The 18,580-nt window shown below is 40.1% G+C and overlaps 1 protein-coding gene across 3 annotated transcripts in view; it reads right to left on the reverse strand.

Annotated features, from left to right (window-relative positions):
* PPEF1 (protein phosphatase with EF-hand domain 1) overlaps positions 1-18,580 on the reverse strand; it is a 34,738-nt gene that overhangs the window by 2,782 nt on the left and 13,376 nt on the right. For all 3 annotated transcript variants that reach the window (XM_065677356.1, XM_065677354.1, XM_065677355.1), the window contains exons 5-14: positions 15,750-15,922; positions 13,961-14,075; positions 11,837-11,883; positions 8,244-8,410; positions 6,697-6,733; positions 6,069-6,218; positions 3,750-3,950; positions 2,160-2,345; positions 1,403-1,545; positions 709-815 (exon numbers count right to left, since the gene is read on the reverse strand). In XM_065677356.1, the coding sequence (XP_065533428.1) occupies positions 709-815; positions 1,403-1,545; positions 2,160-2,345; positions 3,750-3,950; positions 6,069-6,218; positions 6,697-6,733; positions 8,244-8,410; positions 11,837-11,883; positions 13,961-14,075; positions 15,750-15,922 (1,326 nt within the window). The remainder of the gene's footprint in view (positions 1-708; positions 816-1,402; positions 1,546-2,159; positions 2,346-3,749; positions 3,951-6,068; positions 6,219-6,696; positions 6,734-8,243; positions 8,411-11,836; positions 11,884-13,960; positions 14,076-15,749; positions 15,923-18,580) is intronic.

Consider the following 18,580-nt stretch of genomic DNA (forward strand, 5'->3'; position numbering starts at 1 on the left):
TTTGAGCTGAGCTGCAACTACAGAGACGTGTCTGAAAACCCAACAAGACAGAAATAACATTGAACAATTGTTCAGTGGCCAAAGAAGCAGTACCTTCCTGTAACTGATTGTCCTTTTAGGGGCACAGATAACTAAGCCATCACAAGTAAAAAGTTGTATCTTGTGCTAGAAATCATCTACTACTTGCTCCTATATAAAAGGTTCATGTATTGTTTTACTGCTGACTTTTTTTCAGATGTGTCTCCTAGGGGCACAGCCAGTTAGTGAGCTTTCCTCAGATACCTCCTAGACTCAGAGAGGAGAATCACTCAGGAGACTGGTTACCTCTCACCTGAGACCCCAGTTCCCTATCTGATAGCTTCCGAGGACACTCCTGAGTGAAGGTGGTTGGTTACCTTTCAGCTTCTGGATCTGGATTTGCCTACCCAAACTGCCCAACAACAAACACTATTTCATAATTTGCCCATGCGTTTCAGTCATTTTCTTCTTCCTACTTAAAGCTTCAGCCCCTCAAGTTGTTTTCTGGGGCTAAGCACCTGGTAACACCTGCCCTCTGTGGTCATGAAGAACGTAAGATCAACCACCCCCTGCTAACCTCCAGCCTTACACTGGCAAGCAGGACCCCTCCCCGTGGGGTTTGTCCCCTCTGCCCCTGCTGACGGAAATTGTGTTCCCCATGGTGGCAAGTGGACAGAGAGGTAGTGTTACCTGTGCCATTGAGGTCATACTGTGCAAAAGCACTAGTAAGTTCAGGCTTGTAAGCATAAATCTGCTCTCGTAAGGACTTTAAGGCAGATGATTCAATTGTACCCACCCTAGGAGGGAAAAAGTGCAGAGCATATCATTGAAAAATTTAAATCTAGCCTTTTATGCTTTGCAGCATTTGTAATCAAATTCTTACACCCTTTAACATGTACTATGTTTAGGGTTGTCCTACAAGACAACAGTGGTGGTGGTGGGGGGAATAATCTGCGTTTATTAGGTAATCACATTTATGCAGGTAATTCTAAGATACTTTGCACTAGTAAATCTGACTACAATGCTAGGCATGGCAGAGCTGTCATGCTCAATTTTTTGGGCTCTGTTCATAACAGCCTTTGTCCAGATTAATGCTGCAGTCTTAAAGCAGACCTGACAGACAGGCGCCAGCCCTTTATGGGTCCCTAACAGTTGTCTGTTCTAACCACTTTCTGCGACTAATTACCTTTGGGAGCTTCTCAGGAAACCAATTAGAGCACTTAGAAGATGTTTTGCCTACTATCTATATTAATTTTTAAATTGTAAAATTTACAAGGAAACCCAAGGAAAATGATACCTATTCAATTACTCAAGCTATAGATTTGTGGCAAGTACTCACATGCTAAGTGAGTACACACTCATTGCACACAGCACACAACTTTACCTGTTGTGAAGATTCTGCCTCTGTGTGTGCTCGCTGACTTGATACTGTACAAACCGAGGAATCAGTTCAGGATTCAGTTTGATGTATGCTCCCCGGTTGCTCCCCTCTTCATAATAGTTAGAGGCAGAAAATATAGTGATGACCTGATCATAGGAAACAAGGAAACTGGATTGGCCAGAACAACTCTTGAGACTGATTTCTGAAACTGATCTTAGAAAAACATCCAGGTTCCAAAATTAAGCATCTACGTATAAAATCAGAGGTCAACAACTATGTTGTTCACCAAATAGCTTGCACTTTTTGAGTCAGAGATCCAGGCCTGTATTTTAGGCCTGTCACTGGAAGACTTCAGTTCAAGGGCAGTGTGGTATAACATGCTATTTAACAGAAACCTCATTCTAAGAGAGACCTGGTTTTCAGAATTCTTGCTGGCTGCCGGGTCAGAAAACAGGCTCAGAAGAGAAAGTAGGAAGTTAAAAGGCTTCTAGAGCCTTAAAGCATTTCTTGCACTGTATTTACACATACCTCTCCTCAGGGATTTTGTTGATGTTCATTTGTTTTCACACAAGTAAAAAGCCAGTCCCAACTTCCTGAAGGTGTAAAGAACTGTGTTCATCAGAACTCTGTAATTTGTTCTAACTAGCGCAAAATTTCCCCAGTCCCATTTTAAAGAAGTCACTCATTTTGCAGGCAAATATACTGTGGATGTGCCTGTGAAATTCACAGAAGAATTCTACTTTACTTGGAAGCATCTTACCTTCCCATTGTGACTGATATCATAACCTTCTGGCTTAAATTCATGAGACCTGATGAGCATCTTCAGATTATACTTTTTAAACAGCTTGGCAGTGACATCAGGACCAAAGTAACAACCTCCTCCTCGACTCTTGTTTGGTGTACAGCCCCTTTGGCTTCTTGGGTCACTCCAGAGAATGTCAAGGATCTATAAATGGCATACGCAAGCAAATGAAGACTTAATAGGTGAAGAATGACAGGCTGTAGGTGTTGCGAGTACTGGGAGAAAACACACCTGAGTGAACAAGTAGGCCTTTCTTCCTTTTAGTAGGGCATTCTTTTGAGCTGAAAGTTCTGCTTTTCTTAAGAAACATTACATGGATTTTGGATGAACTTTTTTCAGATGAAATAACATTTCAGAAATGTATCTATCTCCTTTACAGCTGAAGTTTCCAGATGCATGTAGGTGCATTGGGAATAGTACCTAGGGTACTTCAAAGAGAGCAAAAGCTGCCGCCTTCTCATGTAGCTGAGGGGTATTTTCTATTTCACAGACCTGACAAACATATGGGTCAGTGGTTTTATCTAAACTAAGGTTGAGAGTGCCTGCTCTAAACATGACAAGAGTTGCCTTTGGCTTTATTGTCTTCAGTTAGCTTCCATTTCTAAACAGGATTTTACATTATTATGTCAGGATTCATGAGGATGAATTATCATAGTTTAAAGTTACCTAACCAAATAATTCTGGTCTGTGGAATTTGCTCTAGAAGGCAAAATGTGTTTGTTTAAACCTCACTGGATAAGGTTTACACTAATACATTTCACTTCTACTTTGTGTGCATGGCTAGATGAATGCTTGGTTAGCTGGGGGAGCGTCAGATCTGGGGACATTACTTGTGCCCATTATGTTAGTTTATAGGTCAGATAGGTATCCTGGGAAATCACATTTTCAGAGACAGATAGGCTTCTCAAGAAGGTAAAGAAAATTACCCGCCTCTTAAAGCAGTTGTCTGATGAGAAGCTCAGAAACAGAAAACTCAATTTGAGCTTCTGAATTGCTGTGCAAATTAAGCTTTTCAAATTGTCACAATTTATTAAATTACAATATGGCAAGAGCTCCATATTGCCTCTAATATTTAAGAGGAAATGAAAGGCCAGAGGACAAAAACTATTCACTCTTGAGCAATCAGCCTGTAGGAGTTGGGGTTTTTTTGGACACAATCAGCATTTAGCTGCCGAAACCACAGCCAAATAAAGGTGCTCGCTATTGCAAACAATTGCGAAGTCTGACCTATTTAAGCCAACAACTATGTATGTGCCAACAGATCCAACCACATGAGGGCATGCAAACACAGTTCAGACTGAGCAGTTTCCTCCTCGTCATGGCTGAAGAGAACACTGGGTAAACTGTACTTGTATAGAAGCACAAGTCTTTCTTATCAGGTCTACAAAAAGCATCCAAATAACTAATAGCTGGCTAGTATACTCCCAACAGTGATGGGTTTCTTATTAAGAGACAGCTCCCTCAGACCCAAACATACTGCCTGAACAGAGCACCTGCTGGCTTTGTGCAGGAGGGGTTTGGAATCAGTCTGTCTTTGGTTTCACATACTTGTTTCCATTCCTTCTCAGAAGGGTCTGAAGACAAATTTGAGCCTGAAGGCCTAGTGGAGCCCGATGAAGAGATGTGTTGTGTTTTCTGTGCAAGATTCTGGCTGGCAATCTTTTCACTGGGTCTGGTTGTAGGAATGCTCTCCTTCACTTGGTCTTGTCTGACTCTTACTGACTTCGGAGGCTGCAGCAAAGATTTCACCTATTTGAAAAATAATAATAAAAACTGGAATGAGTTAGCAGAACATAAAGATGATACAAGCATGTTAGCTGAAATGCACATCAGTTCCCTTTATCTGTACTCAGTACTGAACTCTCATAATGTCAGGAACTCACAGGTTTGGGGAAAGCTACAGATGTTTGTCACTTGCAGAAATTTTGCTTTCTATCTATCAGTGCCCAGCCTCTTCAGAGCTGTCCTTATAATCTTATCCATTTTTTATGACACAGACTCATTCCAAGCCACAGTCAATTATAAAGCCTCACTATACAGCAAGTACAGTGTGGGCTCCGGAAGGAAACTTAAGTGCCAAGTGTCACTGAAAACTGAAAATATACATCTGTACTGTACTGATGAAGAAACTGCATTCATTACTGCTCTGCTACAATACCATGCTGCTATTAATTCAGCTAAGTGGAATATCAGGAGGATAACAGTGAAATTTATGAAGTATTTCATCAGGCCCTTTCACTGTTAAATCAACCTCCTCCAATATGCATGGGCATTTGATTTTTTTGGAGCTGTGTGTTATGGCTCCATGAATGCGTGATAATACAGACTCCTCTCCCCTGACTGTCTTTTTTTCTCATTTGAGATTTTCTCATACTAGCTCATTTCCAGAAGAAAAGAAACCCAACAACAAAACACACACCCATGCTCCCCAAATTCTACTCTTTAACAAAGAAAAGAACTGATGTAAAACAAAAGGCAAAACACTGGGTTATTCCCCAGTGCACTGACCAATATTTGAGACATCAGTTTCCAGCTGTACCAATTAAAATACATCAGTTGGCAAAGTGATATTGCCCCAAGTTGTGGCCCACACTTGTCTCATTAGCAACACTCTCCTGTGACAGCAACTTTGACCTGTTAATTTTGCCTTTCACAGATACCCTGTCAGTAACTTGCTAAGCCCAGCCTGGGTGAAAGTGTGGGCAGAACCCAGCTCACAATTAAGACACCTACATCTGTAGTTAGGAACCCAATTTTACTGTACAACAGTACAGCCAACAGAGTCTAGACTCCCATGACCAGAAGTATTAATTGGCCTTTTCACATCTTTAAGAAACAGAGATACACCCAACTGTCCTGTAAAGCATTTATTTCTGCATTAGAAAACAAGGGTAAGAGAAATAGCTCTTGATTCCACAGACATGGATGACAAGGTACACAAGGTCACTTAAATCTGTGTATCTCATGCCACCTGGGATGTTCTACCATGTGTGTGAATTAACATGAGGTGGGCAGATGTCACCCAGGAGACTGGTGGAGGAGACCTGTGAAGGTTTTGTCCAGAGGCAGGCAAAGGCTGGAGGGGACATCCCTAGGCTACAGGGTGCCTCCATGAACAGCACTGGAGACCTATGCCTGAGCAATGACAAGACCTGGATGTCAATTGATTATAAGGAGCCTCAGCACCTTTATCACAAGCAGACATCTTGATTTAGTTGTCCAAATTGAGACCCACACCATCTTTCACTGATTATAAGAAGCTGTGTTTGCTCACCATATAAAAATTAAAAAAACCAACATTTTTCTCTTCCAAATCCCTGAAAAGCAATAGTTTCTGTTTTTTCAAGCCCATGTCTTGATGTTTGATCCTCCTGGAAAAACTCTCACACATGTGCAAAGCTCAGCTGCTGCCACGGGAGAGCCTCACAGCTGGAGAAACACCCACACACAGCAGATGGCAGAAGCACAGCCCCAGGACAAAGGCAGTGGTAGCAAGATGTAGTTAGACTGATTTATGAAGTGTCTAAAAATGCCTGAGAATTAAGTACTTTTCATACTTTCTGGCTGATGCGTCATCACTGCAGGAAGGAGGTACCTTAAGTGGTTTTAGACATTTTAAAGTCAAAAGACCCATGTTATTTTACAGCAGCCAAACAACTGGCTCCCAAGGCCTACTGAAACTTTCTTTCCTAAACAGTGATTTAGAAGAAAAATAAGACTTGTCCGTCCCGCGTCGTCCCCCCCCCCCCCCCCATACCTTACACAGCAGCCATTTCCTTTCCTAATGCAAACAACTTGATCTTAGCATTTGTACTCCTATTTTTTTAAAGAAAACAAAATTACCCCCATGTGGATACGATATTTTACCTTATTTCTCTCAAGCGCATTCAGGAAATCCAAATCTGTGGTGTCTGAAATCCCTCCATGCAGAATAAGAACTTTGTTATTAATTATAGTGGCAAGGGGAAGCCAGCTAAAGACGTCTTGCAGAAGACACAAAATCTGATCCCCATGGTCCTGTAAAACATAGGTTTATATTAGACCCTATTTCTTGCAGATTCTGTTGCTTCTAAGCCCAAGATTTTGCTGAAGTGTCTGCCAGTCTGTATGAATCTTCCATCCAGGAGAGTCTCTGAACTGCAACATTGTTAAACAAAGATGTTCCAACATCTTTAGATGTTCCAACATCTTTAGAGCTGCTTAATTGTCTCTGTAGCATTTTGGTTTTCTTCCACATTCACCTCTTTTTGTGTTCTTGAGTGGCCTTAATGATGTTATTTATTTCATCCCATAGATCTTTGGGCATAAAAGGCTAACACTTTATATAGTTTTGTCAGTTATTCCACTGATACTCCAAAATAATTCCAACTCCATTTCTAAAGTCATTCAGTGCTACACCTAAATAAACTGGTTGGAAGTTTCCCTGTTTACGCAGTTTTTATTTTACAAGTGCAAGCCTATAAAGAAAATATAGGGGAAGGAGGAGGACTCTTACCTTGTACTTCCTCGAAACTTCCTTTGTGAAGCCGTATCTGAAAATAGGACAGCATGAGCTGGTTTTCAGTATGTCCTTCTGCATTATTTTCTGTGCTACACTGTTTGCCAGGAGTTTTCTTGCCTTCTTTTTGTCCTGCCATTCTAACTCAGTTAAAATGTGCGTTCTTCTGCTCTGTCTCAAGAATTCAATTAAACTGATTTCTTGCATATACAAGTGATCAGCAGCAAAATCCAGACCAGTAATGATTAAGTGGCTTTTTTCCCAGCTAAATGAAATAGCTTAGCAGTTTTACCTTTTGGATACTGGAGAGAAATTTCAAGGAACCTGTTAACAGGTAAAAATCCCTACAAAAACTCCATGGAGTTTTTGTCCTAAATCACTCAACCTTATTAGATGATGTTATCCCTCATGTCTTTTCCCTCACAAGGGACATGGATTTTGATACCTCATTCTTTTAACACCAAGACATCCTTGGTGCAAAGGGAATTTTCACAACACCTTAACTCTCAGCTTTCAAATTTACTGATGTGCAGCACAGCAAAACGCCCAGCAAAGACCCATACACATTAATAACATCTTTGCACTCCATACCATCACAGACTTAGTTAATATTTTCTACTATTTTAAGTGGGAATTATCCTACCTCGTACACAAAGTAACTGATCTTGGCTTATGTTGTGGGGTTTTTTTTAATTAGGTGCTGGAAGAGTAGGTATCATGTGAACCTGGTTCTCTTACATGGATCATTAATATGACTTGAACATGGGCCTCTAACTCTGCAATTTTATTGTTAAAACAGCAATATATTCTGCACAGATCAAATGATAGAAGGGATGCAACAGTTTACCAGCCAGCTAGTCCCCCAGAGGCTTACTGGGACAGCTTAGAATCATAGAGAGTAGGACTAAGGAGTTCTAATCTCTTTCAGATAATTTTGTCCACAAGTCACACTTTCACTACAGCCAGAGACACTGGCCATGCTCACTCCTGTGGTAGAGCCGAATACAAATGTCTGTATTAGAAAGCAGATTCTCAGCTGTTCCTACAATGGGACAGACTGGCACCTCTCAGCTAATGGACCTCCACTATGTAGAAGTGCAGATATTTACCTACCCCTTGTGTTTGGGAAGTGACATCTAAGTCTAAAGTTAAGTGAAATATCAGCTCCTTGGTTACAGGTTCCACTGTATTGCATATTACTATGTCTTTTGCTATGATATAGAAAAGCCAATGCTTTAACTAAAATATCACCTTTCCATCCACCCCCCTTCCTTAAATTTGATACTCTGGAAGCTGCACTAAGCCCACTGACTTCAATGGATTGTGATTAGGTCAGAGACATGACTCCTGTTCAAGTGCCTGTGTATAATGAGGATGCTCTTTACCCCTCCTCACACATCCTGAAGATGCAAAGCTACACCTGAATACCTAATAAAACATTATTTCTGTTTTAATGTGACACAGTGGCTAAAGTAGCATTCAAAACCTCCAACGTTTCTAGTGAAAGGCCAGATATTCCCCCCTCACTGCCCCCTAAAACCTACCTCAGGTTCATAATGTAGTCTTCATGGTTTCCTCTATTCAAGTGTAAATTATTGGGGTAGATAAGAAGAAATGCAAACAGGATTATAAGAATTTCCATAGAATTTTTCCCTCTGTCAACAAAATCACCGTTAAAGATGTAAGGATTTTGTTCTGAAGGCAGACCATTCTGCAGAAGGAAACAAAACCAAGAACATTTAGAGATGTTGCTATCCTACTGTAATAAAGGAAACTGTTTCAATGAGATCATGTTATGCTTCCAAAACTCACAAGAAAGGCTACAGTCCAGAGGACATCAAATCTTCCTACAGAACTTTAAGAATTTGATTCCTATTGCTTTAATCCTGAAAGCACTACTTGAATTTTATTCACATTACACTTTGCCACCCCCTAGAGGAAAGAGGCTAAATGCAAGTATTTCTTACCTTATTTTTTTCTGAAGATGCTTTATCATGAATGGTGACTTATCAAAGGCTAGTATTGTGAATCAATGGTATGTTTAATATGATTACTTATCAACATGTCAGTGAGTGCCATCAGCTTACAGAAAGTATAGCAGCAACTACCTATAGCTTCATCATTTCCAACCAAGATCAAAATATGATTTCAATTTTGATTGCCAGAAAAAGGAAACCTCTTTTTTTTCACAATCTGAATGCACAAGAATCATCAATAGAACCTCTCTGAAATCATGTTACAACTGTGGCAGCCACTCTTAACAGGTTTGGCAGCATTGCAAGACATCCCACTTCTGAATATAGCTACTGTGTCAATGTCCAACATTTCCTGTGTTCCTATGGTATTCCTAAGTGTACTGCCTTAGCAGGTTTCTTGCAGGATGCATTATTTGACCAGGGACTCAATGTTTAGTTTGAATTCATTAAGAAAAGTCTTTTTTGTCCCAATCAAGTGTCCTGTGCTGTTAATGTCAGAATGCAGTAGTGAATCCTGGTCTCTCGATGGCCACAGTGGCACAACCCCAAACATTGCAAATACTGCTTGCTTGGTGTTTACTATAGCTTCTCCCCAGCATTATCCAAGTTAACTTAGAGGAGGCCTGTGGTGTAGTGGTTTTACAAAATAAAAGGATGTATTTCAGGTGTGGAACAGAAAGGAGAGATTCAGAAGCAGCTCCTGGAAAGATGAGTTAATAAAAGCTGTGCCTTTACACCAACAGGCATGTTAATCATGAGCAGATTGTCAGTATACAGACAGCCACCCTAACTGGAGTCCTTATGGAAAGCCAGATCTACTGAAGCACTTTCTAGACTGATCAGTTTTTCTGGAAAAGCTTACCTACCACTCTTAGTTTTAAATAAAAGTTTGTTTTGGACTTCCAACTTCAATGTGAAATTTTAGTTTTGTTCTACACTCGTACAAAGTTTTATTTCCTTTTCTGTGGTTTTGGCCAACAAAAAGAGCAAAACTAAATTAAAGGCTGTTGCAGCCTCTGACATGTCAGAGGCGAACAAGGCCCTGTAATGATTAGCAAGTTGCTGCTGGGCATTATTACTGTATCTGCTGGGTTAGTGATTAATTAACTTCCGTTTGTCTTTTGCATTTTCTTCAGGCTATTTCTATCCACGGTATCCATTATAGAGCAATACATAATTTAAAATTCAAATGTTTCAAGGAATTTCAGGAAATGCTGTAATTTAATGGAGATTAATGGAAGGACTGAATGAGCCTCAAACTGGCTGTTGAGAAAAAGTCATTATGCTACCCTCACTCAAAACAGGTTTAAGCATGACAAGCAGCACTGTATTGATAAGCTGTAGCTTGCTAGCTTCTGTGCGTTTGCTGTTGGCAGCTTGTAAAAGTGTGATAAAAGCTCCCTGGATGGAGACCCATGCTCAAGGTGCTGACCTGCAGGCAGGTGGCCGAAATGCTTCAGCAGCCATTTTAGCCCTGCACAGTTCTGTGCAGACCTGAGATAACTACATTCCTCACCCATGGCACTGTTTTGGATTGTACCCACTTGTTTTAGGTTATGGGTGGTTCATACGAACTCAGAGGAGGATATCCCTTCCAACTGAAACAGTGTTAGGAAAGCATAAAAAGGATCCCAGAAGCTGCCTGGGTTCACTGCTCAGCTGAGTAAACTAGTCAGAGGAGAAATGAAACAGTGTTGTTTAATTTGCTTCTAAATAACTAAGCAGCTTGATCATGTCCTCTCTGCTTTCTCAACCACTTTGAAATGACAAAATATTTGTTCATTTTATTAGGTTTGATGGAAGGACTCCCCTAGAAACTTAACAAAGAATGACTAGGGGATAAATCTAGTCCCTGAAGTCAGTGGCAGATTTGGTTCCAAATTTACTGAAGTCAGGATTTAGTCCTTTCTTAGAGTTTTTCTCTTTGTAACATTCATTAGAGAGGTGAAGAAGCAGCATCATCTTTTTCCTCAAAAAAAGTAAAACTCAGGCTGATTGCAGCTGCAAATATATCTGAGCATTTATCTGTAACATAGTTACTTTCCCCATTGCAGATCCTGTGCATGAAACCAAGCTGTATCCTACTCTTATTCCAATTTCAAAAGATTGTCAAATATTTTAATTAGACAGTGAAGAGACTGCAAGCCAACGACCAGCTAAACGTAACTGATGAGAAAAGCAGAACTCTGTAAAAAGGTCTGATTATACTTCAACAGGCTTCAGGTATGCACCTGGGCAAAACAACAAAGTCGCTATTCAACAAGTGTCAGAAAAAATATAACAAAGTTGGGGGGGTGGGGGGGGGAGGGGGGAGGCAGTTACATAACTTAAACATCTGGTTTAGGTCACTTCAGTCTCCATTCAGTGCAGATGAATGTGTAAGTACCAGACACAAACCCTTTCCCCCAGAAAGCTCAAATCAAAGAAAGTATCTGCTGAATGAAAGGTGGCGATTCATGTTAAAGAGAAATGTGAAACTAAATACAGGAAATTTCCTGCATCTTCAGTAAACATACAATTGTGGAAAAAATAGCCTGGAGCTTAATTTTTTTCACATCAGTTAAAAGGAGCTAAGCTTTTTTAACATTAAAAAGTGCTCAGTTGTTCAGGGATATGTGAAGTGTGCCCTTGGCATTTCCATTTTGTACAGACTATGTGATTGCTTCTAGCACTCAAAAAGCTTTTAAACAGAGAATTATTTTTGTTTCGTGTAAACAAATAATAATAAAAACCACTTTGCAGATATCAATGGAAGGTCTAAGTGAAAGCTTCTGCATTTTTTTCTGGAAGGCCAAAATTATCCATGGTGTAGTGTTACATAAGAAACTAAGTTAGCTCCTGATTTTAGAAGACTTTAGTCAATATGGAATACAAAACAGCAGCAGGATTTTGGAGACATTGCAAGGAGCCCTCTTGAGTTCTGGTTCTGCTCCAGTTCAACATTTAGGAAGAGAAAGACCTCCTGGATCCCCTCCTTTACAGTGAGCAGGAGGATATGGAAAGGAAAAGCTATGACAAAGGCACCATTCAAATTGTTTCCCGAATGTGTGTGTGGTACATGCACAGGGCATGTACAGTTCTAACAGTGATAAGTCAGACATAAATTCGTGTTATTAACAAGTCATGAAATGAAAATGCTACGTCACAGACTACCTACTTACCTTATAGAATATCAGCAAAAGATCATCCAAGTTTCCATGCAAATCTCCTACACGAAACAAAAAAAGTGGGTTTTTGTTGTTGGATTTGTTGGGGTTTTTTTAATATATTTTCTCACAGAGTAGAAAAAAGAAAAAATGGAATTATAAAACTGGAATTAGTCAGAATATGTTTTCCCGCATGTTCTCCCTAGTAGTTTGCTTTGTATTAGGATCAGCATCATTTAAGGTACAAGCTGAAGCTGCTTGTAAAATCTGGCAATTAAATACTTTACAAGTCTACAATTGTCTTGCATAAAGTTTTTGTCTTCCCAGCTAGATCTGAAGATTGGACCAGTCACACAGCCAGAGGTTCAACAAGGGAAATGGGACTAAGATGAACAAACACAATACGCATATGAAAACCAGAAAATGTCACTAAAAGACATTTAGACATATGATAGACTTCTACATACTAACAAGTTTAAATTTACTAAGTAGACCACTATCTACAGCACAACTGAACATCTGTCTGATTCACAGCCAGATTTTGATTACTACAGGCAGGATTTGATGGAGAGGATGTATGCCTCAGTGCTGAGACAGGAATGAGAGATTTGGCTCCTTCTGACAGGTTTATTTTGGAACAGGTCTGGGATTTCACCCCAACACAAAGGATCACTGCAGCACAGCTTCCCCCACATATGACTAAATTTCATGCTCACAGAACGAACCTCATGTCTGTGACTCACCACCAAAAAGCCACAGCACAGTTTCAAACTGATCTTGTAATAATACACTTCCACCAGCAAATAGTAGGAAAAGTGATGTTTTTACCCTGTCTACATATTCTCTGTGCAACTTTTTATTAATTATGACCCTACTGAAGGCATTCTAAGTAACCCTTATATGGATGCAAACATTTCACGTGTGTATTTAATCTGCATTATTAATTTTAAATTAAAAAAAGAGAAGGGGGATTTCCTTATTTTAAGGAAATCAACATTTTGGATCAATTATGTCTAAAAAAAATGATCCTTCATCTTTTGCAGAGGATCTCTCTGGTTACAAAAGCTATTAGTTTCAGTGCAGGAAAGGGACCCCTTTAGATGCTGCTTACATAATGCAAATGTAATACTAAAATGCAATACTAACATACATTCTGCGTAGTAAGAATATGCTTAGTAAGAACCTGTAACAAAAAACTATGAGTCTGTGTCGCCTTAGTTTGGAGAGATGTTTTGTTGGGTTGGTTAACAAATCATTGTTTATACAAAACCTCATTTAAACAAACCCTTTCCTGGCAATCATAGTAGGTGCATAACCATATCTTCAAAGCATTATTTGTTTTGCATGCTTCACAGTACCCCTCCTTATATCACTTTACCATTACACACAGCACACTGCTAACCATCAAGAGTCAACGTCACCATTACTGTTCTGTTTTGCAGCTACTATGTTCTTTGAATCAGGATACTGCACCCCTTTATTCATGATTTACAAGAGTGTCACAAAATAAATGGGCAATGAGCTCTTAGTTCTTTACCTTGTGACACATCACATCACTCTGTGAGACTAATTTGTTGCTTGTATAAACACTCATCCATCCTCTTGGATCCCTTTAGAAATGAGGGTTTATTATTATTTCAATTTATACTAGATAGTCATGCTGTCAGTGAAAGGCCTTGTTTGCCACCCCTATTAAGTCCTCATTAAAATCATTACTGAGTAAACTGTTGATGGCAAAATCTTTTTCTCAACAAGAGGAGAAAGCAGTGAGACTTGCAACCAGTGATCAGAATACTCTGAGACATTTTATAGAGATTTGTGCAGGAATATTTAAGCTACAGTGCAGTGTTAGCTGAATTAATACTGACTCATTCAGGAATGTTTAATGAGAAAAGGAAGGAGTTGCTGAGGGACTTTCTTAAAATGTACTTAGTGTGACTCAGGAACCTTTTTTTGTTGTTGTTCCAACTTTAGCATTTGTAAGGGAAAAAAAAAAACAACCAAAAACCAAACCAAAACCAAAATAAAAGCATGGAGAACTTCCTCGTAATGGCAACACCTGGAAATGTCTGTATCATCCTCTAACCACTTAGAGTATCAATTCATAGCCCAAAGCAGTTATTTTCTCTGGCACTTTACCACAGACAGTTATCTCCTTGGAGTAGGAAGTTGAAATACGGGTGATATTTGGCATCTCCTTGAGAACCCTCCTAGTTTCATATAGCAGTTGCAGTACATAACGGGCATGAAGCAGCTGTGAGGAAAAAAAAAATGCAGGGAGAAAAGGAAGACTTATTAGATGTAGCAAAACGTCTGTTTGCTTTATTAATCTCCAACATGTATTGCCAAGATTACTTATACTACAGACCTCTGGACCTGACTGCAGGCTGAATGGTTTAGTGTTGGGAATTAGAGGTGTTCACAGCCTTGCACTTGCTTCCCAGTGAATGGATGTAGAGCCCTTAATGAACTTGCTTTACATATTTTCCCATTTTATTTCTAGTGTATTGTTTCTACTATTCCCATCTACAGAAAGGATAAAAGACTGAGTTTTACAGCACTCTGAATCATTACATAAGGTCATCTGTTCAAAGCAACTTGAGGGAAGAAAAAAAAATAATCTAGGTGCGAGTTAAAAAAACCCCAACAAACCAAACCAAACAAAAACAAAAACCATAAGCCAAAAAACAAACCAAACAACACAAAAACCCCACAAAACAACAACAACAACATAAAAACAAACAAACAAACAAAACCAACAAAGGCCATAAATGATAGTTCAGCAAATTGCAAATATGAGAGGGAAACTCCAGCAAGAGTTATCTTTATGAAAATTTTGTCAGTTTGTGATTTTTAAGGCATTTAATTCAAGCAACTCCAAGGAAATTTGGTAAAGGAGACAGATGAGCTACGGACTGACTTTTCAAGATTTGTGGTTTAAACCAAAAAAGAAGGCCAATTACATATAGTCATTTGCTTAATAAAATGCCAGCCACAGTAAGAGAAGACAGAGTTGACAGTAAGGTGAAGTCTGGGTGGGCTTATTTATCATGGATTTTATATTTTACTATTTTTTAGATCAGCCTTCACAGAAAATTACAGAAAAAACCCAAAACAAAAAACAACCAACCACCATTATTTAGTAAATTAAAAAGCAAGATAGACCCTTATCCTTACATACAGTATACTGGTTACACAAATTCAAACAAAGCTGGGCCATGGTTTCCCTGCCCCACTCTCATCCTGAAAGAGGGCAGTGAAGAAGCCTGTTCAGGAACACAGAGAATCAGCAACAGCTTTCTCCATGCCTTGGCAGCCACAGACAGTAAGCTCCTGAGATTTGTGCTATCACCCTGTTCCACTACATTAGTGATGCTTTATATTCACTCTTTTATTATGGTAGAGTCTTGCACACTGGAACAAGGTGACCATTCAAAAAGCACTTTCAACTCAGAAAAAGATGGTAACTAGCTTCTAAGTTAGCTTAGGACACCTTCCCCAGTCTTGCACCTTCACTGATAACCCCTGCCTTGCAGCTGCTAAGGGTTCCCATTACATGATTACTGCAATCTCAGTGCCTGAAGAGTAGGTCCCAACTAGTCCCTGCTCCCTCCCCAGTGCTGGCTCTGGCAGTCATGCAGCCAAGCAGTGAGTCAAATCTGGGAAACTGTCTGAGAACTGACTGGTTTTGATTTTGTCATGGTAGCTTCAAGCCAGATCAGTTTCCAAAGACAGGTGATCCATGCATCTCTATGATCACAAGGGGCTAGCAGGAGAGGGTAATGGGAGGGTAAGGAAGGGTGAAGTAACTCCTGGTCAGCCATTTAGCTTTATGTTGGATTCAACTGATTGTGGAGCTACAACTTGACAGAGACATAAAAAAAAAAAAAAAAAAAAAAAAAAAAAAATCAAACTACTTGTAGCTTACTTGTTCACTCTTGAAAGCATGAAGAAGAGCATTGGCATCATTAATAGTAAGAGGGAAAGAGAGTCGGGGTCCATAATAAGAGTCTGGAACATCAATCTTCTTTTCAAATTCTGTTAAACTTAAGCCTTCTTCTACCACATGAGAAACATTAGGGCTGGCAAAAATTTCAGAAACTGGAAAAGAGGGAAGAAAAACAACAATGTAGAAACTCCACCGGTCCACATAAGGCTGTAAGAGCATGACTAGAAACGATGAAAGTAAACGATGCTCTACTTGCTGCAGTATTACAAGTGGCCTTATACAGTGGAAGAGCTCCAGGTCTCCCCAGATTGTTTCACAATACTAAAAACAAGCAAACAAACAAAACAAAAAAAAACAAAACCCAACCAAATGAAAAAACAGGCAAACCCTCTGTCCCAATAGCCAGTAGCTGTGGTCAAGATGCAAAATATTTTGTATTGATGCTGTGGACCAACCTGCTCCCAGAGATAATGAAAAACCTAACATGCTACAGACTTTCTTCTCCTTCCCCCACAAAGCAAGGAGATTACAAAGTCATGGATGATCATTCAGTGACCATCATCTGTTTAATGTTCAATATTACACTTCTAATACTGGTTTTAAAGATTCACTTTTCTATGTAAAACTTTAAGGCTAAATACCAGCAGGTCAGTGATTATTTAAAACATCATCAATAGAATCCTACTTATTCACAGTAGATTGTAAAGCACTCCTTTCGCATACAACTAGGACAAAATGCCAGCTTTGGTTGGCTGCCATAAAACCTCTGGATGAAATAAAGTAAACAAGACCATATGGTAAAAGTAGAGCATAGCTTCTCATTTTCCTGATACACGGAGAAAGCAGGCACATTACTTCAATATTTTCTTGACATATCCTTAAAATGTAACTGAGTGAACAGTAGATTTCAGTGTTTTCTTCTTGCAGATTGTCTTTATTATACATTATTCTAAAAGAGAGAACCAGTCCCTAGAGGACAGCGTTCTGGCAGCTGCTCTTGCAGAGCTGCTCTTCTGAGAAAATTGTTGTAAATGCTTTTTGCTGGGTTACAGGTAAGTTTTCTATAACCTCTATTAGATGCAAGTGGAAATAAAAATGTATTATTTACTGCTGAAGGAATACCTGTAGCTGTGACTCAAAAGTCACAGCAGCTAAAACCAGCATGTGGCCTCACAAAATATGGGAGGCCAGCTGGTCTCGTAACTAGACAAAATCCATATTAGAAATAGATAACAATAAACTTTTTACCAGTTCTGGATTTAAAAAGAAAGAAAAAAAAGCTTTATTTATCAGCTCTTCTGCTGTGAGCTGATTACCACATTCAGTGTACAGCTACATAAATGAATTAAGGCATCAAGTAACAAGGTGCACAAGGTTCATAATTTCCACAACGTACAGTCTGATTTGCAGCCTTCCACCACAGTTACAGCTTTGTCTGGCCAGATGCCAGAACATCACTCATGGACTGAAACTGCTGGTTCCCTGATCACATACTGATCAGCCAAGCACATCTGCACCAGGTCTTGTCCCAGCCTTTTAGCAGCAGATCTCTGGACAGCATCTCCCCCTGTGCCTTACTTCTCAGGAAGTGGGTGGCTGCAGATCACGAAGCCAGTTTCTCAGATCACTCCAATTCCTAACTGCTTACCTGTTCCGGCAGGAGGCTCTCCTCATCTGACAAGATTCTTTCAGTCAGCTGCCTCCTCAGCATTTCAAGGCAGGCAGACGCCTGCCCACACCTGCTCCTATTCCAGCCCTCCCTTCCCGCATACAGCAGGCTACCCATCCTTTTACCTCTGAACATGAACCTGCTTTCCTCACAGCCTCTCTTCCTTTTTTGGCATATACCCAGGCTAGGAAACCCAGTCTCCTTCCCTGTAGGGCATATCTCTGCAAAAGTACACCCCATTTCCTACTTTTGGATAAACTGTCAAAAGCCAGTCATGGTCATTAGCCTTAGAGTGCACTTACATCTCTTCTCAGACAGTCTTTCACCTAGATTTTAAGGCTTCTTCCTGAACAGGATGACTGTCTCATCTCAGAGCAGTCAGTAATGGATGCCCTAACGCAGCCTGTGAATTGGCACTCTGGCCAATGAGTGCCCCAGCTCATCACAAGTCCCGTGCAGGAGTAATTCTGAAGGATTCAGCGCCTCCTTCATTTTAGCCATCCTCTAGTTGAGGCTGTCAGGGCTTTTTCAGTCCATATTGAAAGACAGGGACAAAAACTCTTAGTGTGCCTAGTTCAGGCAGAGGTCTTAAGACAGAATGAAATACCCTCTTCCAGCATCTGCTTCTCTCCACTGACTACAGGGAGCACAGGGAGTGACCTGCTCTGTACTCCAAAGACACCAGCAATCTAGCCCAATCTCAGCGATTTGAGCCTTGCTATTAGACCCCATACAACTACTCTACAGGACAATAGCCACATTCCATGTTAAACATGAAAACCCAGAGCTACATGGAGTCAGTTTGGCCACAGAAAACCCATGAATCTCGTTCTCCTGACAAGACCACCTCACCATGGGAGTAGTTCAAGGCAAGTCCAAGATGCCACTGATAAGGAGGTACTCACTATTAGGGTAACAGGCAATCAGCTATTTCTGCAGCTCTGAAATAAGCTCTCTGTTCTCCCGCCATCTGTGTACCTTCAAACTAACCACTGGGGTACCTGAGAGTACCTAATTCCTGAGGAATCTTGTATCTGCCAGATACACCCATCAGGTCAAATCCAGATGGACTTCAAGACCACTAAGAGAATGAAGATTTCTATAACACTCCAAACATTCATTTCTTCATTCCTTGTGCTGT

The sequence above is a fragment of the Lathamus discolor genome, chromosome 4 (assembly GCF_037157495.1).
Source record: "Lathamus discolor isolate bLatDis1 chromosome 4, bLatDis1.hap1, whole genome shotgun sequence".
Classification (NCBI taxonomy): domain Eukaryota; kingdom Metazoa; phylum Chordata; class Aves; order Psittaciformes; family Psittacidae; genus Lathamus; species Lathamus discolor.